Source organism: Ranitomeya imitator, chromosome 10, assembly GCF_032444005.1.
Source record: "Ranitomeya imitator isolate aRanImi1 chromosome 10, aRanImi1.pri, whole genome shotgun sequence".
NCBI classification, from domain to species: Eukaryota; Metazoa; Chordata; class Amphibia; order Anura; family Dendrobatidae; genus Ranitomeya; species Ranitomeya imitator.
In genome coordinates, this window is record NC_091291.1 from 63,175,390 (window position 1) to 63,198,272 (window position 22,883).

The window sequence follows — 22,883 nt, forward strand, 5'->3', positions numbered from 1 at the left end:
AAAAGATTTGGCGCAATGAGTATGTGGAGATATTTTCTTTACTCCCGTTAGAGAAGTTTAATCTCGATAATGGGAAAAGGGACGATAGCAAGAAGGAAGAAGAGGAGAGGAGGAGGTGGGGACTTAAACCGCAGACCTTCGTTAAATGGTTGCAGGCGTTCGCAATCCTAGCGAGCGTAATAGGTGAAAAGGCTCCTGAGAATTGTTCCGTCTTATTTTGTTAACTGGATGCGATTGGGGAAGCTCACCGTACTTATGGTGGGCAGGCCTGGTTGCGCTATGATGAACAGTTCAGGCAGAGGAAGGCAGTCAGGCCTGAGATACGCTGCGATCAGAAGGACATAGGGCTTTGGTTAAAAGTGATGGTGCCAGTCAGGTACGGGCAGTCCTTTCATGGGAGTGGAAGTAGGGCCAGCCAGCAGGCGGGACATGCCAGTAGTGGTCAGGGGTCACAAGGAGCAAAAGAAAAATCGGGAACATGCTGGCAATTTAATGAGGGCCAGTGCAAATTCGGAAACACTTGCAAGTTTAAACATGTGTGTTCCCACTGTAACGGAGGTTCACATGGGGCTTCAAAGTGCTTCAAAAAAGCAAGAGGTAAGCCGGCAGTGGGTGCCGGTCAAGGGGGAGACGCCGGTGAGGTTGGAAAAGATTGCCCCCTTTCTAAGTAGGTGAAGGCCGGTGTCATTAGTAAGGGTTTTGCAGAGGATTTTCGCATCCCTCCTCCGGACCACGTGGTGCCGTTTGTGGTTAAAATTTTGAGGTCGGCTGCGGTTCATGCAGTTGTGGTTAGTGACAAGTTGAAAAAGGAGGTGGAGTTGGGGAGAATGGCTGGGCCGTTTCCTTGTTTACCGGTTGAAGGGATGATCGTCTCCCCGTTGGGGGTGGTCCCCAAAAAGGAACCAAATACATTTTGTTTAATCCATCATTTGTCGTACCCGAAGGGGTTGTCTGTGAATGATGGCATTTCGCAGGAGTTGTGTTCAGTTGTTTATACGTCATTTGACATGGCGGTGCACTGGGTGCGTCTTTATGGATCTGGAGCTTTGTTGGCGAAGACGGATGTGGAGCCTGCCTTTCGTTTGCTTCCGATTCATCCGGACAGTATCCCGTTGTTGGGATGTTTTTTGAATGATGTTTATTACGTGGACAGATGTTTACCGATGGGCTGTGCTATTTCATGTTCCTTGTTCGAGACGTTTAGCACTTTTTTAGAATGGGCTATCAGAGAGGTGGCTGGTTTTCCGTCCGTCATTTATTATTTGGATGATTTTTTGTTTATACGTCCCACCGATTCAAATGTGTGCAGAAACATTTTGGTGGCCATGGAGTGGGTGGCTGATCATTTTGGTGTTCCCTTGGCTAGGGAAAAAACCGAGGGCCCTTATACGGTTCTAAGTTTTCTTGGCATCTTGATAGACTCTGAGAAAATGGAATGTCGGTTGCCTGAGGATAAATTGTTGTCCCTGAAGCAGGAGGTTGGTTGCGTTGTCAGGCTCAGGAAGGTGACATAAAGAGTTGCAGTCTTTGCTCGGTAGGTTGAATTTTGTGTGTAGGATTATGCCCATGGGACGTATATTTTGCCGGAGATTTTCCAGGGCGACGGCGGGGGTGCGGTCCCCGCATCATTTCATTCGTCTCGGTCAGGAGCATAAAGACGATTTGTCAGTGTGGCAGAATTTTTTGGTGCAATACAACGGTCGCTCTCTGATACAGCAGCAGTTGGTTAACAATTTTGATTGTGAGATTTACACTGACGCAGCCGGCAGTGTTAATTATGGGGCCTATTGCGCAGGTCAGTGGAGTCTGGGAGCGTGGCCGGACAGCTGGCACAAGGGCGGTTTCACGAGGAATCTTGCTTTGTTGGAGTTGTTTCCTATTGTTGTGGCGGTGTTCATTTGGGGTGATGCGTTTGCGAATCGCAGAATTAGATTCCATTGTGACAATATGAGTGTGGTATCCGTGATCAACACGCTGTCTGCATCGTCACCGCCTGTGATAAAGTTGGTGAGAACACTTGTCTTAAGATGTTTGGAGATCTACACATGGATTTCGGCGGTGCATGTACCTGGGGTGCAAAACTCATTAGCAGATGCCTTATCTCGTTTACAGTGGGAACGTTTCCGGGAGCTGGCACCAGAAGCGGAAGCATCGGGAGCGGTATGCCCTTCGCACTTGTGGCGGGTTCCTACGGAGGAGCGGGACGGTTGATTCGGGCCTCAGTTATGAGTCAGACGTGGGCGGCATATGAAGCATCTTGGAATATTTGGCGGAGTTCGGTGTTACATTGGGGGGGTGTTAGGGTCTGAGGATGACAAAGTGTTAGCCGTTTTGTGTTTGGTTGGTAGGGCGGCTGAGACAGGCTGGTTGGTCTCTAAGGTAAATAAGTTGGTGGCTGGGTTAAATTTTGGTTTCAAGTTGGAAGGCTCAGTCGACGTGACTAAGAATTTTTTGGTGCGGCAAGCATTAAAAGGTTATCGGAGGGATAGTCGACGGGTTGACGGGCGCAGGCCTATATCGTTTAATGCACTTGAACGTTTAGGCGGCATTTTGGATAGTATCTGCTGCTCTCATTTTGAAACTGTATCGTTTCGTCTGGCTTTTTCTTTAGCTTTTTTTGGAGCTTTACGGATAGGGGAGTTGGTGTCGCGTAGCAGGGTTAGCGCGGGTGGTTTATTGGCTCAAGATGTTGATTTTTGGACGGGTGGTATCGTATTCTGGATCCAGCGTTCCAAGACGGATCAAGCTGGGGTGGGGAAAAAGGTTGTGTTGGGTAAAGTTACGAGGTCATTGATGTGCCCGGAACAGTGTTTAAGGGCTTATTGGAGTTTATGGGCAGGTTGCGCGGGCCCATTGTTATGCCATCAAGACGGAGTTTTCCTGTCCCATTTTCAATTTATCCCAATTCTTCATAAAAGTTTAAGGGCCTTGGGTTTTTCGCGGGACGAGTTCGGATAACATTCATTCAGGATAGGGGAAGCTTCGGAGGCTGATAGCCTTGGCCTGGGGTCTGAAGTGATAAAGCGTATTGGACGCTGGAGTTCAGGACGCTATTTGTCTTATGTTCGGCATTGAATGTGGTAGTTGGGGGTGTAAGGCGCCTCATGCTAACGGTTACTGTTATTGTTGTTTCAGGTCGGGATCCATACCTTGCCTGGATTTTTGGACATTCCTTTGTTTATTGGGAAGCACTTCATGTGGACGCCATGCCAGACGGTAGGCAATTGGGTTTTAGCCGAAAGGAAGTTGTCGTGCGGTGGCTTGGTTTTCGGGGCATGGTTTGGAACAGGGCGATTTCGTGTTTTTCCCAGGCTGCCCGTTTGGATAGAGCTCCAGATATCGTGGTTGTGCATTTGGGCGGGAATGACCTAGGTTCCAAACCGGTAAGGGATTTGATAAGGGATATCCGTTTGGATTTTCTACTGTTGTGGACGGCTTTCCCGGGGTTGTTAACGGTCTGGTCGGATATTGTCCCTCGTAAGAAATGGAGGTTGGCGCGATCAGTTAAAGGGATCAATAGGGCTCGTGTGCAGTTGAATAGGGCGGTTGCCAGGTTCGTATCCAGAAATGGAGGTCTATGTGTTCGGCATTTTGATTTGGAGGCGGGTGTTGGTGAATTTTGGAGGGAAGACGGGGTGCACCTGAAAGATTGGCATTGATTTATGGGCTCTGTCTATTCAGGAAGGAATTGAGAAAGCGTTGTTGGCGTTGGGGCACTCACAGGCCTGAGGTATTCAGGGCTGTGAGTTTGTGGCAGGGGGGTGGGGTACTTGGAGTTGATGCGGATTAAGCGGTGAAGGATTTTAAAGGAAATTCCGGACAGTTAAACGGGTTTGGTGTTCTGGCATTTTGGTTACAGGCTCTGGATGGGGTGTTTACCCTGGGAGCTGGTGGTGGTTAATTGTTCCCAATACGGGAATTATGGTGCCCTCGAGCTGGTGGTACGGCTGAGGGTAAGTTGAGGTGTTTGATTTATGTTTTGGTTTTGCCAAAATATTTTTAAGCCAGAACTTTCCCTATTTGGCTCCAAGAACCCTCCCCTCGAATTTTTTTCATAAATTATGCTAATGTTTAAATAAAATGTTTTTGTTTTGTTTGGTAATAAACTGGCCGCTGTGGCCATAATTATCCAAAAGAAGTTTAGTGTTACTTTTTTATTTGCAGTTATGGTGTTTGTTTACTTGGTGGTGGGAGGTGTTTTTGGGGCAAGAGGAGAGCCATATTGGCCATACAAGGTCATGAAGCAAAAAACAAAACATTGATCATTTCACACAAAACTCCAAAAATGGGCCAGACAAAAGTATTGGCACCCTCAGCCTAATACTTGGTTGCACAACCTTTAGCCAAAATAACTGCGACCAACCCCTTCCGGTAACCATCAATGAGTTTCTTACAATGCTCTGTTGGAATTTTAGACCATTCTTCTTTGGCAAACTGCTTCAGGTCCCTGATATTTGAAGGGTGCCTTCTCCAAACTGCCATTTTTACATCTCTCCACGGGTGTTCTATGTGATTCAGGTCTGGACTCATTGCTGGCCACCTTAGAAGTCTCCAGTGCTTTCTCTCAAAACATTTTCTATTGCTTTTTGAAGTGTTTTGGGTCATTCTCCTGCTGCAAGACCCATGACCTCTGAGGGAGACCCAGCTTTCTCACACTGGGCCCTACATTATGCTGCAAAATTTGTTGGTAGTCTTCAGACTTCATAATGCCATGCACACGGTCAAGCAGTCCAGTGCCAGAGGCAGCAAAGCAACCCCAAAATATCAGGGAACCTCCGCCATGTTTGACTGTAGGGACCGTGTTCTTTTCTTTGAATGCCTCTTTTTTTTCTCCTGTAAACTCTATGTTGATGCCTTTGCCCAAAAAGCTCTACTTTTGTCTCATCTGACCAGAGAACATTCTTCCAAAACGTTTTAGGCTTTTTTAGGTAAGTTTTGGCAAACTCCAACCTGGCTTTTTTATGTCTCTGGGTAAGAAGTGGGGTGTTCCTGGGTCTCCTACCATACAGTCCCTTTTCATTCAGACGCTGACGGATAGTACGGGTTGACACTGTCGTACCCTCGAACTGCAGGGCAGCTTGAACTTGTTTGGATGTTAGTCGAGGTTCTTTATCCAACATCCGCACAATCTTGCGTTGAAATCTCTTGTCAATTTTTATTTTCCGTCCACATCTAGGGAGGTTAGCCACAGTGCTATGGGCTTTAAACTTCTTGATGACACTGCGCACGGTAGACACAGGAACATTCAGGTCTTTGGAGATGGACTTGTAGCCTTGAGATTGCTCATGCTTCCTCACAATTTGGTTTCTCAAGTCCTCAGACAGTTCTTTGGTCTTCTTTCTTTTCTCCATGCTCAATGTGGTACACACAAGGACACAGGACAGAGGTTGAGTCAACTTTAATCCATGTCAACTGGCTGCAAGTATGATTTAATTATTGCCAACACCTGTTAGGTAACATAGGTAAGTGATAGGTGCTGTTAATTACACAAATTAGAGAAGCATCACATGATTTTTCGAGCAGTGCCAATACTTTTGTCCCCCCCCCCCCTTTTTTTATGTTTGGTGTGGAATTATATCCAATTTGGTTTTAGGACAATTCTTTTTGTGTTTTTTTTTTTCATTTAAGACAAATTAAATGAAGATAATACCAAATAATGTGTGTTTGCAATCATTTTCAGGAAGAAAATGAGTATTATCTGACAGAATTGCAGGGGTGCCAATACTTTTGGCCATGACTGTACTTCTGTCCTGTAGTTTGTTGTATATCAGCCAGCCACTTTCTGCCACTTAGATTGCGTTGTTATATACACTGGGCCGAAGTTGTGGTTCAGTCTCCCCCCAAAAAAAGGGAGATTCAAATTCTCACAAAGTGGATATACTTCTGTCCTGTTAGTTTGTCGTATATCAGCCAGCCACGTTCTGCCACATACATTGTGTAGTGTTGTACACTGGGCCTGAGTTTTGGTTCAGTCCCCCCCCCCCCAAAAAAAAAAGGGAGATTTAAAATCTCAACACGTTTATATACACCTTCTACCTTGTTTTACAGTACCATATAACGGTTGTTATTTTGGTTAGATTGTCCAAAAAATGAGGAAGTCAGGTGGAAGAGGCCGTGGGCGATGGTTGCGAGCTAGTACTGATGGTGGTGGTGGTGGTGCATCTCATGGTAGTGGCAAAAGCACAATAGCACCTAAGGCTGGAGGTGTTGAGCCAGCGTCATCGTCTGGCTACACAAGGCCTCGAATGCTCCCTTATCTGGGAGTTGGAAAACAGTTTTTAAAGCCGGAGCAGCAGGAAAAAGTTTTGGCTTTCCTTGCTGAATCTGCCTCTAGCTCATTCGCCTCCTCTTCAGAAAGTTCCAAATATAAAAGCAGTGAGTCGTCAGTGGATGCTCCCGGTCAGGAACAAGACGTTTCCTTGTGTCCTTCACCCAAACCAAAAGTGAAGGATGCGTCAGGTGACACTACAGGTTATTCCATGGAGCTCTTTACACATACCGTGCCTGGGTTAGAACGGGAAATTGTTAACTGCCCATTACAAGATGAATCGGACATGGAGTGCACTGATGCACAGCCACAGCTAGATTATAATGCTTTTCCATTGACTCAGATCACTACATTGCCCTCGCAGTGTACTGAGCCAGAATCTGACCCTGGTGAGACTATGGTGCCCCGTCCCGAACGCTATAGCACCTCACACGGTGACACAGAGGAAGGTGCACATGACATTGAAGAGGAAGTGATAATGACCCAGTTGTTGACCCAGATTGGCAGCCATTGGGGGAAGAGGGTGCCGCTGCCAGTAGTTCAGAAGCGGAGGAGGATGATCCGCAGCAGCCATCTACATCACAACAGCTGTCATTTGGCAGGCCCGTATCAGGCCAAAAACGTTTGTCAAAAACAAAAACAGTTTTAGGACAGCGTGGCCATCCTGTGAAAGTAGCACAGCGTGCAATGCCTGAAAAGGTATTCCATAGTAGGTAGAGTGCAATGTGGCAATTTTTTTAACCAAGATTCGAATGATCAGTCAAAAGTGATCTGTAAGAAATGCTCAAAGACCATTAGCAGAGGGAAGAATCTTCAAAATTTAAATATAACGTGCATGCTTAGACATTTAACCAGCAAGCACTTGCAAGCCTGGACTAACTACCAAACGTCCCGTACCGTTGGTGCACCTGCTCAGAATGAAGGTAGTCCGCAATGCTACATTGCTTCCCTCACTGTAAGCCCACCGGTTAGGACACCACCACCAGCAAATGTGGAGGTATTGTCGCAAGGCCAAAGAAGTTAGGGAATCACAAGGCTATTGGTAGGAAACACTGTATGTAGGCCAACATCAAGAATACCATCACCAACCCTCTCTCAATCTGCCATGTCCACCACCACCACCACCGCTAGTTCCACCATATGCACCTCTCCTGTCCAGCTCACCCTACAAGAGACTCTCGTTAGAAAAAGAAAGTACTCATCCTCTTATTTGCATACACAGGTTTTGAACGCCCACATTGCTAGACTAATCTCGTTAGAGATGATGCCCTACGAAGCTTTCAAAGACCTGATGGCCTATGCAGTACCACGCTTTGAGCTACCCAGTCATCACTTCTTTGCGAGAAAAGCCATCCCAGCCCCCCACCAGCATGTCAAAGACTGCATTGTCCATGCACTCAGGCAATCTGTGAGTAGAAAGGTGCACCTCACAACAGATGCATGGACAAGTAGGCATGGCCAGGGACGTTGCGTGTCCATCACGGCGCACTGGGTTAATGTGGTGGATGCAGGGTCCACAGGGAACAGCCATAGTGGGACAGTTCTGCCTAGCCCACGGTCTAGGAAACAGTTGGATATAGGCGTTCGCCACCCCTCCTCCTCCTCCTCCTCCAGAAGTGAAAGCTCTTCCACAGAGCGCAGTCGCACGACCACTCCATCCGCAGCTGCCAGTGTTGCACACGTGGTGTCCCATTATCGAACAGCTAGTGGTAAGCATCAGCAGGCTGTGTTACAAATGAAGTGTTTGGGCAACAACAGACAAACCGCGGAAGTACTGGCCGAGTACTTGCAGCAACAAGCTCAGTCATGGCTGGGCAGTGTACATCTTGAGGCAGGCAAGGTAGTCAGTGATAACGGAAGGAATTTTATGGCTGCCATAGCCCTTTCAGAACTGAAACACATACCTTGCCTGGCTCACACCTTGAACCTTGTGGTGCAGTGCTTCCTGAAAAATGATCCGGAGTTACCAGCCCTGCCACTGAAGGTGCGAAGACTTTGCTCGCATATCCGCCGGTCGCCCATACACTCCAGCCGTATGCTGAACCATCAGCGAACGCTGAATCTTCCCCAGCACCGCCTAATAATCGACGTTGCAACAAGGTGGAACTCCACACTGCACATGCTTCAGAGGCTGTGCAAACAGAGGCGTGCTGTAATTAATTTGTGGGAGGATACACATACACGGGCAGGCAGTTGGATGGCAGTCATGGAGTTGTCTGGTGTGCAGTGGTCGAAGCCCCAAGACTTCTGTCAAGTTCTTCAGTGTTTTGAGGAATTCACACGGCTGGTAAGTGCAGACGACGTCATCATAAGCATGAGCATCCCACTAATGTGTCTGCTGATGCAAAGTTTGACGCACATTAAGGAGCTGGCGTCTGCAGCCGAGGAGGAGGGAAGCCTTGATGACAGTCAGCCATTGTCTGCTCAGGGAACTTTCCTGGACGAGGTGGCGGATGAGCAGGAGGATGATGGGAATGAATATTTATGGGAGGAAGATGCTTCTCAAGGAGCAAAAGAAACTGGTGGCATTGGAAATTCAGGTACAGGGTTTTTGCAGGACACAAGTGAAGTGAAGTGCTCCTCAACCCAGCACAAGCAGTGAATTGACACCTGGAACATTAACCCACATGGCTGAGTATGCCTTGCGTATCCTAAAAAGGGATCCCCGCATTATAAAAATGATGACCGATGACGATTACTGGTTGGCCTGCCTCCTGGTTCCACAATATAAAGGAAAATTATGGTCCGTTTGGTCCAGGCATTCCCAGCACACAGCGGCGGTGATGGTTCTCACACAAGCCGTAGGGGGCAACATGGCAGAGGTGTTAGAGGTGCACAAATCCGAAGTGGCGTTGGACAGAGGGGTTTTATGACCAGGTTGTGGACTGATTTCGCAATGACCGCTGACATGACAGGTACTGCTGCATCAATTCAAAGTGACAGGAGACAGCATTTGTCCAGTATGGTAATGAACTAATTTGCCTCCCTTATCGATGTTCTCCCTCACCGGTCATTTTGATTACTGGGCATGTAAAATAGACACCTGGCCTGAATTGGCAGAATATGCATTACAGGAGCTCGCTTGCCCTGCTTCTAGTGTGCTATCAGAAAGAGTCTTCAGTGCTGCTGGTTCAATACTGACCGAAAAAAGGACACGTCTGGCTACCCAGAATGTTGATGATCTAACCTTCATTACAATGAATCAATCATGGATTTCAGATTATTTTGCCCCGCCTTCTCTTGCCTGAAAAATGTCTTGCTTTTGGCCACTTCTTACTGACTTCTCCAATTCCTCCATTTGCAGCTGCTGAATGTCCACCATAGGCCATTTTTATACCTCCCTAAATGGGCTGACTCCCCCCACAGGGCCGTGGTCACCACCTGGCGCAAGCACCCGTGTGAGTGCCATTTGCCTGGACAGGTGGGTGCGCCCACTCTTGGGCGACGGCATTGGCACAGGGTCCCTCATAGTACAATGAAGTGTCTCTTACGGTGGTGGTGCAAAACCAACGTCAGACACACCATTGTAATATGAGGGGCCCTGTGCCAGTACCTCTCCCTGCTCCACCACTGTGTAGTCTGTGCTGTTAAATCCTTCAATGGCACTGCCAATACAAATTTGTTGAAATGATAGATGATAGTTTAAATATACAGGGGCCTTGGCCTCCATTTAGACCAGTTAATTCTTTGCGCCTACTACCACTGTCTGCTGCTCAGCAGAGGAGCCCACCCCAGTACCTAGCTATGACACCTGTTTATTTATGAACTATTTTTTGTCAGACATTTAGCCCACTTTATTATTTGGGCCTACCAACTGTGTCTTCCACTCATTACAGTTGTCCTCCACTGAACAAAGCAATGCTGCCTGTTTAGTCCGGTTACCAATTTTGAACTGCATTTAGCCAACTTTATTTTTGGGGCCTAACTGTGTCTGCCACTAATTACAGTTGTCCTCCACTGAACAAAGCAATACCGCCTGTTTAGTCCTGTTACCAATTTTGAACTGCATTTAGCCTACTTTATTATTGGGGCCTACTAACTGCATTTCCTCCTCATCCTGCCCATTGCCCAGCCACTGCTAGATGAGTCTGCTGGTACATTGACCCAGACCCCTTGCACTCTATACAGCCTGAATCTGACCCTGCTGAAAGTCAGGTTCCCATTCCCGCATACTATACCACCTTACACGGGGACAAAGAAGAAGGTGCAGATGAAAGTGCAGGTTCCTTCATCAGGTGGGGGGGGCATACTCGGTGACGTCACTGTCACAGGGCCCCTCATAGTATGCTAAAGTGTCTCTGGCAGTGGGAGGTGCAAGAGAGGCCTGGATGTCTTCCTGGAGCAGAACAATATTGTATCATACAATTATTAGGTTCTGTAGAAGGACGTAGATCTGGGTATTTATTATAATGGAATATAGGCTGAACTGGATGGACAAATGTCTTTTTTCGGCCTTACTAACTATGTTACTATGTTACTATGTTACCTGCAGTCAAACACACCGCAGTACTATGAGGGGCCCTGTGCCAGTGCCAAGTGCCAACGAGTGGGCCCCCCTGCTTGCTCAGGATCACAGCACTTGCAAAGTTGACATACTTACCTCTCCCTGCTCCACCATCGTGACATATTCCGCGTTTCCTGGGCCTACGAAAATCTTGAGCCAGCCCTATCCCCCCACAACATTAGCCAAATGACCCCCAGTTTTCAATGCCTAACTATTATTATAAAGTAAATTAAGATTGACAAGCTTAAGTAATAAGAATTACAAAAGGAGGGCAAGAAGTACAAAGAAGTACAAAGGAGGGCAACAAAATTAATAAAGGGGATGGGAGAACTACAATACCCAGATAGATTAGCGAAATTAGGATTATTTAGTCTAGAAAAAAGACGACTGATGGGCGATCTAATAACCATGTATAAGTATATGAGGGGACAATACAAATATCTCGCTGAGGATCTGTTTATACCAAGGAAGGTGACGGGCACAAGGGGGCATTCTTTGCGTCTGGAGGAGAGAAGGTTTTTCCACCAACATAGAAGAGGATTCTTTACTGTTAGGGCAGTGAGAATCTGGAATTGCTTGCCTGAGGAGGTGGTGATGGCGAACTCAGTCGAGGGGTTCAAGAGAGGCCTGGATGTCTTCCTGGAGCAGAACAATATTGTATCATACAATTATTAGGTTCTGTAGAAGGACGTAGATCTGGGTATTTATTATAATGGAATATAGGCTGAACTGGATGGACAAATGTCTTTTTTCGGCCTTACTAACTATGTTACTATGTTACTATGTTTTGGGCATTAAAATGGACACTGTAGGTGTTTTCCTGTCCTCCACTCACTGCCGACTTTGATTCCCCATTGACTTGCATTGGGTTTCATGTTTCGGTCGGCCCCCGAGTTTTCGAAATAATCGGCCGATTTCACCCGACCTAACTTTTGACAAAGTCGGGTTTCGTGAAACCCGACCCGATCTGAAAAAAGTAAAAGTCGTTCAACTCTACTCTGAACTAATCACGAAATCTCACTCAACTTCCGCCATAATCATATGTTCCTCATCCAATCGCTTGCAAGATTTCTCCTGAGTATCCCCCATCCTGTAGAACTATGTGTGACCCAACACAGCTGGTTATCACTTACATTTTGAAATGTCAAGTGCATCTTGACAACTCCTGCCATCAGAACAATTTACTGCCTGCTATAACCCTGCTGCTACCTCACCAACACCAGAGCTCCTGCAGCCACGAAACCTACTTTCCCCTTACCCATTGTCTTGTAGAATGTATGGCCGCAAGGGTTGGGTCCTCTCCCCTCTGTATCAGTCTGTCACTGTTAGTTTGTTCATTGTAATTTCTATTTGTGTTTGTGTAACCTCTCCTCATGTACAGCACCATGGAATCAATGGTGCTCTAAAAAAATACTACTAATAATAATCTTCCTCATAATGTTTCACCCCTGCCCTCCATGCCACTCGACAAACAGCAGAAAGCTGCATCAGTTGGCACCTGTGTTTCAACACCATCAGAAATGTGCTGTGGTGGTACGCTGTAAGTTTGCACTAACCCTCCTGTCATGATAATGTGAATATGCCATGTTTGAGTCTCTGCCTTAACTCTGCAACACGCTGTGGGCCATTCCACACCCCTCATCTCACTCTGCCTGTGTGTGTGTGTGTGAAAAATAATTTTAATTGCTTTTCCTTGAAAATACCAGGCTCTATACAGGCTGCTCATCCCTCCTCCCATCTAGTACTAGTTAGAACTGGTGTGAAAGCCCAGAGTTTCTTTGTCCAATTAAAGTTGTATATTGCGGCACCGATTTGGGCCAGACTGCTAAGAATTATACATTTCCGGATGTCCATCGGTAGACCTATCACCCACTGAAAGAACGCAACTAAACGGAACGAAATAAAAGTGCAGATTTCTCAGTAAGCAGTTCAGGTAATTGCTCCTGATTTACACTTAAAAGAGCGCCTCTGACTTGGGGAACTATATATTTAAATTAGAAAGCAAATGCAAAAACGGTTGGAACTCCAAAAACAGATTTTTTCAAAAAAAAATACAAAAGTTTTTCCACACAGATACTACACACAATTAAAAACATCTAAAAGACTACTCCAAAAAGTAGACAACTCCAGTATTCCATAATGAGGTATTACATTCAAAGTGTCCAACAAAAGAAAAAAATGAAGTGCACTTACCCGTATATGCTGGTCACAATATTTTATTCGGACATGGTACAAAAAGTGCAGGGAGGGATGTGAAAAAAGTGGACAACGATCGTTTCGTGCCTCAGCACTTCAACGGGTCCAAACCCGTTGGACCCGTTGAAGTGCTGAGGCACGAAACGATCGTTGTCCACTTTTTTCACATCCCTCCCTGCACTTTTTGTACCATGTCCGAATAAAGTATTGTGACCAGCAAAGACGGGTAAGTGCACTTCATTTTTTTCTTTTGTTGGACTATTATGTTGCACTTTGGAAGCTGCACCCCGTGAGGTATTTGGCTCTGATCAGTTTGGGTTGTTGCATTTTTAGAATCTAACTAGATAGCAGCAGTGCGGTGGTTTTTTTTCTTTGTATTGCTCTGGATACTGTGTTGCTACATTCAAAGTGTACCTATGCACATAAATATTACCTGGCTGAAAACTTTTATTTGCACCAAATTCAATTACATAACACAAATGCTGCATATATCATTAACAAGGAAAATTCCAATTAACGGAACACTTGGGGTAGCGATATTCTGTTTAAGAGTGGACTACACCATGTATACATGTAGAACAACCGCCTTGTAGGTAATGGGGCACAGATAGTGTGACAGTCTCATAAAGGTACCGTCACACATAACGATATCGTTAACGATATCGTTGCTTTTTGTGACGTAGCAACGATATCGTTAACGAAATCGTTGTGTGACAACGACCAACGATCAGGCCCCTGCTGGGAGATCGTTGGTCGCTGGGGAAAGTCCAGCACTTTATTTTGTCGCTGGATCTCCCGCAGACATCGCTGAATCAGCGTGTGACACCGATTCAGCGATGTCTTCACTGGTAACCAGGGTAAATATCGGGTTACTAAGCGCAGGGCCGCGCTTAGTAACCCGATGTTTACCCTGGTTACCGTTGAAATGAAAAAAAAAAAAAAACACTACATACTTACATTCCCGGTGTCTGGTCATGTCCCCCGCCGTCAGCTTCGCGCACTGGCTGGTGAGCGCCGGCCAGCCGTAAAGCAGAGCACAGCGGTGACGTCACCGCTGTACTTTACGGCCGGCGCTCAGTCAGTGCCGGAAGCTGAAGGCGAGGGACGTGACCAGACACCGGGAATGTAAGTATGTAGTGTTTTTTTTTTCTTTTTTTACATTTACAACGGTAACCAGGGTAAACATCGGGTTACTAAGTGCGGCCCTGCGCTTAGTAACACGATGTTTACCCTGGTTACCCGGGGACTTCGGGATCGTTGGTGACAGCTCTCCAGCGAACAAACAGCGACGCTGCAGCGGTCGACATCGTTGTCGGTATCGCTGCAGCATCGCTTAGTGTGACGGTACCTTAAGTCATGGCAATGCTGCCGACAGATAGTGTCTTAAGAGTGCACACAAATACATTGATATTGATCAGCCTAGTGTTTGGCCTGAAGAGATGCCCACACTAAAACCAATGGCATTGCAGATCACTAATATAGTTTGCAAATCAAGAACCAGGCAAGAGCTATATACTTCACCCTAACCGGTCCACTACGGTCGCCCCCTGGTCCCTTGAACAGCGGTGCAGCCAGGATATGGAGGAGTGAGGAACCCACGCGTTCCGACACGCACGGTGTCTTTCTCAAGGTGAGTGTACCCCATGTGTGAGATTCTAACTATTTATGCCGTCTAAATTGCATTTACCTTATTGGCAGGTGTGGGAAGCGGAGCATGGCAGTGGCGTCAGTGCGTCTGGCAGTGGCGTCAGTGCGTCTAGCACTGGCCCGGAAATGAAAGTCTGGGGTCATATACTCCAGAGCGCTTGCACATTTGTCTAGCTCATTTTTTCCCCCTTTCCCAATGCGCTTGCGCATCTAGGTCAAATACATTGTGTTTGTATGCGCTTGCGCATTTAGAAATTATGTCCCTGAGTACGTGTTTAGGCGCCTGCATACTGGATGATTAACTTTCCCTTTTGTGCTTGCGCAGAGTTCAGGACATTTTACGCACATGGATTATCCATCTCATTTTGTCCCATTCATATGCGCTTGCGCATCCAGGCCACAGGATCTGCATTTATTATGCGCTTGCACGTTGGACATTGTGATCCCAAGCGTATATTTTAAGCGCCTGCATGCTTAGTACTGAAATTTTCTCTTTTGCGCCTGCGCATTGCATATTATATCCCATACATGTAAAAGGCGAGTTAAACACAGGGGATTGGTTGCTCTGCACAGAAAACAAACTCCTTGTACCTATAAGCCATCACAAGAGAGTCTACAGCCCTCGGTATTTTTGGGGCACATACAAGTTTGTAATAGGCTGCGCCTCATGGATCATTAAACAAACAGTGCACATATTCTTGTGACAAGTCACTTGTTTATGCATAAATCCCCTATGTGCTGCATAATTTCAAACCTATTCAAAAAGATTTCTTAGAGGCTGTGTACATCATCAAATTTCTTTCCATGCCTATCAGGTACATAGCATGAAGGTAAATCTTTGATATTTCCTTATCTGAAACGCACTACATGCTCAGAAAATGATCCAAACTCCGTTCATATTTTTGTGGAGTAGCGCATATATTGTACATATTTAACACTTGTGCTTTTTACTCTCTATTTTTTTTTCCAGACTTATTGTTATTAAAAAGACTTCCCATGTCTATTGAGTCTAGGAGCTGCATGCATAAGGTATATTGCACGCCCGCTCCTGACTGTTTGTATCTAGTGTTGCTTCATGCAGGTTATACCAAAGCTTCTGCTTGGAAAAAAAAAAAAAGGTTTTTGTAGATGCCGATCCACTGTGATACATGCAGAATATTTGTATTGGTTTCTTCCGATGTTTTCATTAATGGAGACTAGCCTCCAAATTTTTTTTTTATATTTCATTGATCCCATTTAATTGACTTCCCCTAGGGTGATGGAACATGGGAAAAAGAAAGGAGAGAAAAATTTGCATGAGACATGCACAAAGATAGAATATATAAAAAGAAAAGAAGTAATTTCCCCATGGTCAACGGAGAGGAATCATTCGGGTTATTTCTATTTATAGAAGCCTGAATATAACAACTCTTCGTTGAGACCGTCTGGTGCAAGACTACCCAAGTCATATATCCATCTGGCCTCTCGGCGCAAAAGCTCCTCTGTTACATTACCCCCTTTTATATTGATGCTTATTCCTTCTAAGCCCATAACTTTAAGAGAGTCCCCCAGGCCGGCATGAGCCTCTAAGAAATGTGATATCACTGATGTAATCACTTTTCCTTTCGATCTATCCGATTTAGCTGTGGCTATATTTGACAAGTGCTGTTGTGTTCTACGTCGTATCTCCTGGCTTGTTTGTCCGACATAAATTTTGTCACAACCACAGATCAGTTCGTAAACCACGTTACGTGAACGACAATTATAGTACGCTTTAGATTGTATTTGTGTGGACAAATGTTTAACTGTAATACCTCTGCCAGCGATGATTCTTGGGCAAATGGAGCAGCTGCCACAGAGAAGATCCATTGTTTGAGTGGCTTGTCTTTAGTTTTGTGGTAGGGCGTCTATAATGACTATTAGACAGGTAGTCTTTTAGGTTCCTGGCCCTTCTTGCTACTACCTTAGGCTGATCTCCGATAAAAGATCTTAATTTTGGTTCACTCCTCAAAATGCCCCAGTTTGCATTTAAGATGCGATATATATCACTCTACTGGTTGTTAAATTTAGTACTTAAATTGTGTTTGAAACTGGTCTTACCCGAGGTTTTAGGGCCTCCTCTCTCGTCCTCTCTCTTGATAGTTCAAACGCTCCTGAAATGACCCTGCAAGGATAACCCCGTTCGCGTAATCTGTTGGTCAGATGGCGAGACTCTTCAAGAAAATCATCTATGCGGCTGCAGTTCCTTCTGAGTCTAAGGAATTGTCCTTCTGGGATGCCATTTTTTAGGTGCATTGGGTGGAAACTTTCGAAGTGTAGAAGGTTGTTGGTAGCTGTCCGTTTTCGAAATAATGTGGTAATGATCCGGTTTTGGTCAATCATAAGTTTCAGATCTAGAAACTCAACCGAGACCGTGGAAAAACAGGATGTTAATTTGATATTCCAAACATTACTGTTGAGCCCTTCTATGAAAGTGTGTAATTCTTCAGATGTCCCCGACCAAACTATGACGATGTCGTCTATGTACCGTAGCCATTTTACCACGTGGGTGGAGAAGTCCTCGAGTTTTTGTAAATGAGTCTCCTCCCACCATCCCATAAAAAGGTTAGCATATGAGGGTGCACATTTTGCCCCCATAGCTGTGCCTGAGATTTGTTTAAAGAAATTCCTATCGAACACGAAATAGTTTTTTTCCAGTACAAATTTGAGCAGTTCCAGAATAAATGTATCATGGGCCCTATTTCATGTGGATTGTTTACTTAAAAAGTAAGATGTTGTTACCATACCCAATTCATGTCCAATGTTCGTATATAGGGCCTCGGTTAGGGTGAAGTATATAGCTCTTGCCAGGTTCTTGATTTGCAAACTATATTAGTGATCTGCAACACCATTGGTTTTAGTGTGGGCATCTCTTCAGGCCAAACACTAGGCTGATCAATATCAATGTATTTGTGTGCACTCTTAAGACACTATCTGTCGGCAGGATTGCCATTACTTATGAGACTGTCACACTATCTGTGCCCCATTACCTACAAGGCAGTTGTTCTACATGTATGCATGGTGTAGTCCACTCTTAAACAAAATATCGCTACCTCAAGTGTTCCGTTTATTGGAATTTTCCTTGTTAATGATATATGCAGCATTTGTGTTATGTAATTGAATTTGGTGCAAATAAAAGTTTTCAGCCAGGTAATATTTATGTGCATAGGTACACTTTGAATGTAATACCTCCTTATGGAATACTGGAGTTGTCTACTTGTTGGAGTAGTTTTTTAGATGTTTTTAATTGTGTGTAGTATCTCGGTGTGGAAATAAACTTCTGTATTTTTTTTTTTTTTTTAAATCGGTTTGTGGAGTTCCAACCGTTTTTGCATGTGCTTTCTTCTTTAAATATATAGTACACGTATTACATGCTTGGTAGTGAACCCATGATATTTAGCAATATATTTTTTGATGGTGCCCACTTAACCCCTTAGTGACAGAGCCAATTTGGTACTTAATGACCAAGCCAATTTTTGCAATTCTGACCACTGTCACTTTATGAGGTTATAACTCTGGAACGCTTCAACGGATCCCGCTGATTCTGAGACTGTTTTTTCGTGACATATTGTACTTCATGTTAGTGGTAACATTTCTTCGATATTACTTGCGATTATTTATGAAAAAAACGGAAATATGGCGAAAATTTTTAAAATTTTGTAATTTTCAAACTTTGTATTTTTATGCGCTTAAATCAGAGAGATATGTCACAAAAAATAGTTAATAAATAACATTTCCCACATGTCTACTTTACATCAGCACAATTTTGGAAACAATTTTTTTTTTGTTAGGGAGTTATTAGGGTTAAAAGTTGACCAGCAATTTCTCATTTTTACAACACCATTTTTTTTTTAGGGACCACATCACATTTGAAGTCATTTTGAGGGGTCTATATGATAGAAAATAACGAAGTGTGACACCATTCTAAAAACTACACCCCTCAAAGTTCTCAAAACCACATTCAAGAAGTTTATTAACCCTTTACGTGCTTCACAGGAACTGAAACAATGTGGAAGGAAAAAATGAACATTTAACTTTTTTTTGCAAACATCTTAATTCAGAACCATTTTTTTTATTTTCACAAGTGTAAAAACAGAAATGTAACCATAAATTTTGTTAGGCAATTTCTCCTGAATACGCCAATACCCCATATGTGGGGGTAAACCACTTTTTGGGCGCACCGCAGAACTTAGAAGTGAAGGAGCGCCGTTTGACTTTTTCAATGCAGAATTGGCTGGAATTGAGATTGGACGCCATGTCACGTTTAGAGAGCCCCTGATGTGCCTAAACAGTGGAAACTCCCCATAAGTGACACCATTTTGGAAACTAGACCCCTTAAGGAACTTATCTAGATGTGTGGTGAGCACTTTGAACCCCCATGTGCTTCACAAAAGTTTATAATGTAGAGCCGTGAAAAAAAAATCGCATTTTTTCTACAAAAATGATCTTTTTGCCCACAAATTTTTATTTTCACAAGGGTAACAGGAGAAATTAGACCACAAAAGTTGTTGTGCAATTTCTCCTGAGTACGCTGATACCCAATATGTGAGGGTAAACCACTGTTAGGGCGCACCGCAGAGCTTGGAAGAGAAAGAGTGCCGTTTTACTTTTTCAATGTAGAATTGGCTGGAATTGAGATCGGACGCCATGTCGCGTTTGGATAGCCCCTGATGTGCCTAAACAGTAGAAATCCCCCACAAGTGACCCCATTTTGGAAACTAGACCCCACATGGAACTTATCTAGATGTGTGGTGAGAACCTTGAATGCCCAAGTGCTTCACAGAAGTTTATAATGCAGAGCCGTGAAAATAAAAAATATTTTTTTTTTCCACAAAAAATATTTTTTAGCCCCCAAGTTTTTATTTTCACAAGGGTAACAAGAGAAATTGGACCCCAAAAGTTGTTGTCCAATTTGTCCTGAGTATGCTGGTACCCCATATGTGGGGGTAAACCACTGTTTGGGTGCACGGCAGAGCTCGGAAGGAAGGAGCGCCGTTTTGGAATGCAGACTTTGATAGAATGGTCTGCGGGTATTATGTTGCGTTTGCAGAGCCCCTGATGTACCTAACCAGTAGAAACCCTCCACAAGTGACCCCATTTTGGAAACTAGACCCCCCAAGGAACTTATCTAGATGTGTGGTGAGAACTTTGAATGCCCAAGTGCTTCACAGAAGTTTAGAATGCAGAGTCGTGAAAATAAAAAATATTTTTTTTTTCCACAAAAAAGATATTGTAGCCCCCAAGTTTTTATTTTCACAAGGGTAACAGGAGAAATTGGACTGCAATAGTTGTTGTCCAATTTATCCCGAGTACGCTGATGCCCCATATGTGGGGGTAACCCACTGTTTGGGCGCACTGCAGAGCTCAGAAGCGAGGGAGCACCATTTGACTTTTTGAGCGCAAAATTGGCTGTCGTGTTTGGAGACCCCGTGATTTACCTAAACAGTGGAAACCCTTACCCCAAAACAACCCTAATGTCAACCCTAACCATAACCCTAATCAAAACCCTAAATCAAACACACCCCTAATCCTAATCTCAACCCTAACCTCAAACCTAACCCTAATCCCAATACACCCCTAATCACAACCCTAACCTTAACCCTAATCCCAAACCTAACCCTAATCCCAAGCGTAACCCTAATGCCAACCCTAGCCCTAATACCAACACTAATCCAAACCCTAACCCTAATCCCAGCTCTAACCCTAACTTTAGCCCCAACCCTAGCCCTAACTTTAGCCCCAACCCTAACCCTAGCCCTAAGGCTACTTTCACACCTGCATCGTTTGGCATTCCGTCGCAATCCGTCGTTTTGGACAAGAAACGGATCCTGCAAATGTGCCCGCAGGAAGCATTTTTTGCCCATAGACTTGTATTGCCGACGGATCGTGACGGATGGCCACACGTCGCGTCCGTCGTGCACTGGATCAGTTGTGTTTTAGCGGACCGTCGGCACAAAAAAACGTTCAATGAAACGTTTTTTTTTGTACGTCGTATCCGCCATTTCTGACCGCACATGCGTGGCCGTAACTCCGCCCCCTCCTCCCCAGGACATAGATTGGGCAGCGGATGCGTTGAAAAACTACAGCTGCTGCCCACGTTGTGCACAATTTTCACAACGTGCGTCGGTATGTCGGGCCGACACATTGCGACGGCCCCGTACCGACGTAAGTGTGAAAGAAGCCTAACCCTAAATTTAGCCCCAACCCTAACCCTAAATTTAGCCCCAACCCTAACCCTAAATTTAGCCCCAACCCTAACCCTAAATTTAGCCCTAACCCTAGCCCTAACCCTAGCCCTAACCCTACCCCTAACCCTAGCCCTAACACTAACCCTACCCCTCACCCTAACCCTACCCCTCACCCTAACCCTACCCCTAACCCTAATTTTAGCCCCAACTGCTGTTCTCCTGCCGGCCGGCACATGGAGACAGATGGCGGGCGCACTGCGCATGCGCCCACCATTTTCTTCTGCCGGCGGCCAGGAGGAGCAGCAAGAGGATCCAGGGACACAGGTGAGTATTGTAGGGTCCCCGAATCCCCCTATTTCTCTGTCCTCTGATGTGCGATCACATCCGAGGTCAGAGAATTACACTTTACTTTTTTTTTTTTTGCGGTCGCCGGTAAACAGTTAATTACAGGCGATCGCAAAACAGGGGTCGGTAAAACCGACCCCGATCATGCTCTTTGGGGTCTCGGCTACCCCAGGCAGCCGAGACCCCAAAGATTCTCGCGGGGCCGGCCGGGAGACACGAGGAGCATCGGGGGAGATAGGTGAGTATTGGGGGGCTACCTGGGACCCCTTTTCTCTGTTCTCCGATGTGCGATCACATCGGAGGACAGAGAAATTAAAAAAGAGATCGCGTTTTTTTTTTTTTTTTTGCGATCGCCGGTAAACGGTTAATTACCGGCGATCGCAAATGCGGGGTGGGTTAAAAACTCCCCGAATCATGTTCTCTGGGGTCTCGGCTACCCCCGGCAGCCGAGATCCCGAAGAAAATCCGACTCTGGGGGGCGCTATTTACTTTTTCCACAGCGCCGTTGATTAACGGCGCTGTGGTTTAAGTACCCTTAGCGGCCGCCGTTAAAAGGCGTATCGGCGGTCGCTAAGGGGTTAAAAATCATTGTCTTTGTGTCTGACTTGGGGAACATCATGATCATTGTGTTGTACTTATGTGAGGTTCACACAGCGACATATGCGTAAAAAATAGTTTTCAGATTCTAAGTAAAGAGGAGGTTTCAGCTTCTAAAGGTACCGTCACACATAACGATATTGTTGCTTTTTGTGACGTAGCAATGATATCGTTAACAAAATCATTATGTGTGACAGCGACCAACGATCAGGCCCCTGCTGGGAGATTGTTGGTCGCTGGGGAAAGTCCAGAACTTTATTTCGTCGCTGGATCTCCCGCTGACATCGCTGAATCGGCGTGTGTGACGCCGATCCAGCGATGTCTTCACTGGTAACCAGGGTAAACATCGGGTTACTAAGCGCAGGGCCACGCTTAGTAACCCGATGTTTACCCTGGTTACCAGGGGACTTCGGGATCGTTGATCGTTGGTCGCTGGAGAGCTGTCTGTGTGACAGCTCTCCAGCGACCAAACAGCGATGCTGCAGCGATCGACATCGTTGTCGGTATCGCTGCAGCGTCGCTTAGTGTGACGGTACCTTAAGTGATGTCACCACAGGGGGGGTGCCTTGGATTTGGGCTAGAATAACTTGGTAAGATCAGCATTCTGGGAGTGTCTTCTGCCCGGGGTCTTGCTGCTGTGCAGATGTATAATGCTTATGGATATATGGAAGCCCTTTCTTCTCCTGAGCACACGGCCGCCATGCTGATATGAAATGATCTAAACGACCTCTAAGGCTGGTTTCACATTTGTGTTTTGTGACGCTGCGTTTGTACCGCATATAAACGCATGCGTCATGTTTTCCTATATTTAACACTAAAAACGCATGCATTTTTTTTTGTACGCGTTTGGCCGCGTTTGACTACGCATGCGTCTTTTCGCTGCTTGTGTCTTGCCGCGGAAATGCAACATGTAGTAATTTCTAGAGGCGTCTATTTGCCGCAAGAAAACACATGCGTTCGTTTGCGTTACGATTGCGTCCCAAAAATATATTGCTGTCTATGTAAACGCATGCGTTTTTATGCACATGCGTTTGGTTGCGTTTTTGAACGCATGCGTTTCAATTGAGATAACCATATCTAGACACTGATAAGCCACCCCCTACCATCAAGGTGATAAAAG

General features: G+C 45.4%; 1 protein-coding gene across 3 annotated transcripts in view; it reads left to right on the forward strand.

Annotated features, from left to right (window-relative positions):
• The window catches only part of LOC138651327 (C-Jun-amino-terminal kinase-interacting protein 4-like), an 834,119-nt gene that overhangs the window by 208,004 nt on the left and 603,232 nt on the right, over positions 1–22,883 (forward strand). For 2 of the 3 annotated variants that reach the window (XM_069741428.1, XM_069741429.1), the window contains exon 5: positions 3,136–3,216. The exons of the other annotated variant lie outside the window; for it this stretch is intronic. In XM_069741428.1, coding sequence (XP_069597529.1) covers positions 3,136–3,216 — 81 coding nt within the window. The remainder of the gene's footprint in view (positions 1–3,135; positions 3,217–22,883) is intronic. 3 annotated transcript variants of the gene reach the window in all.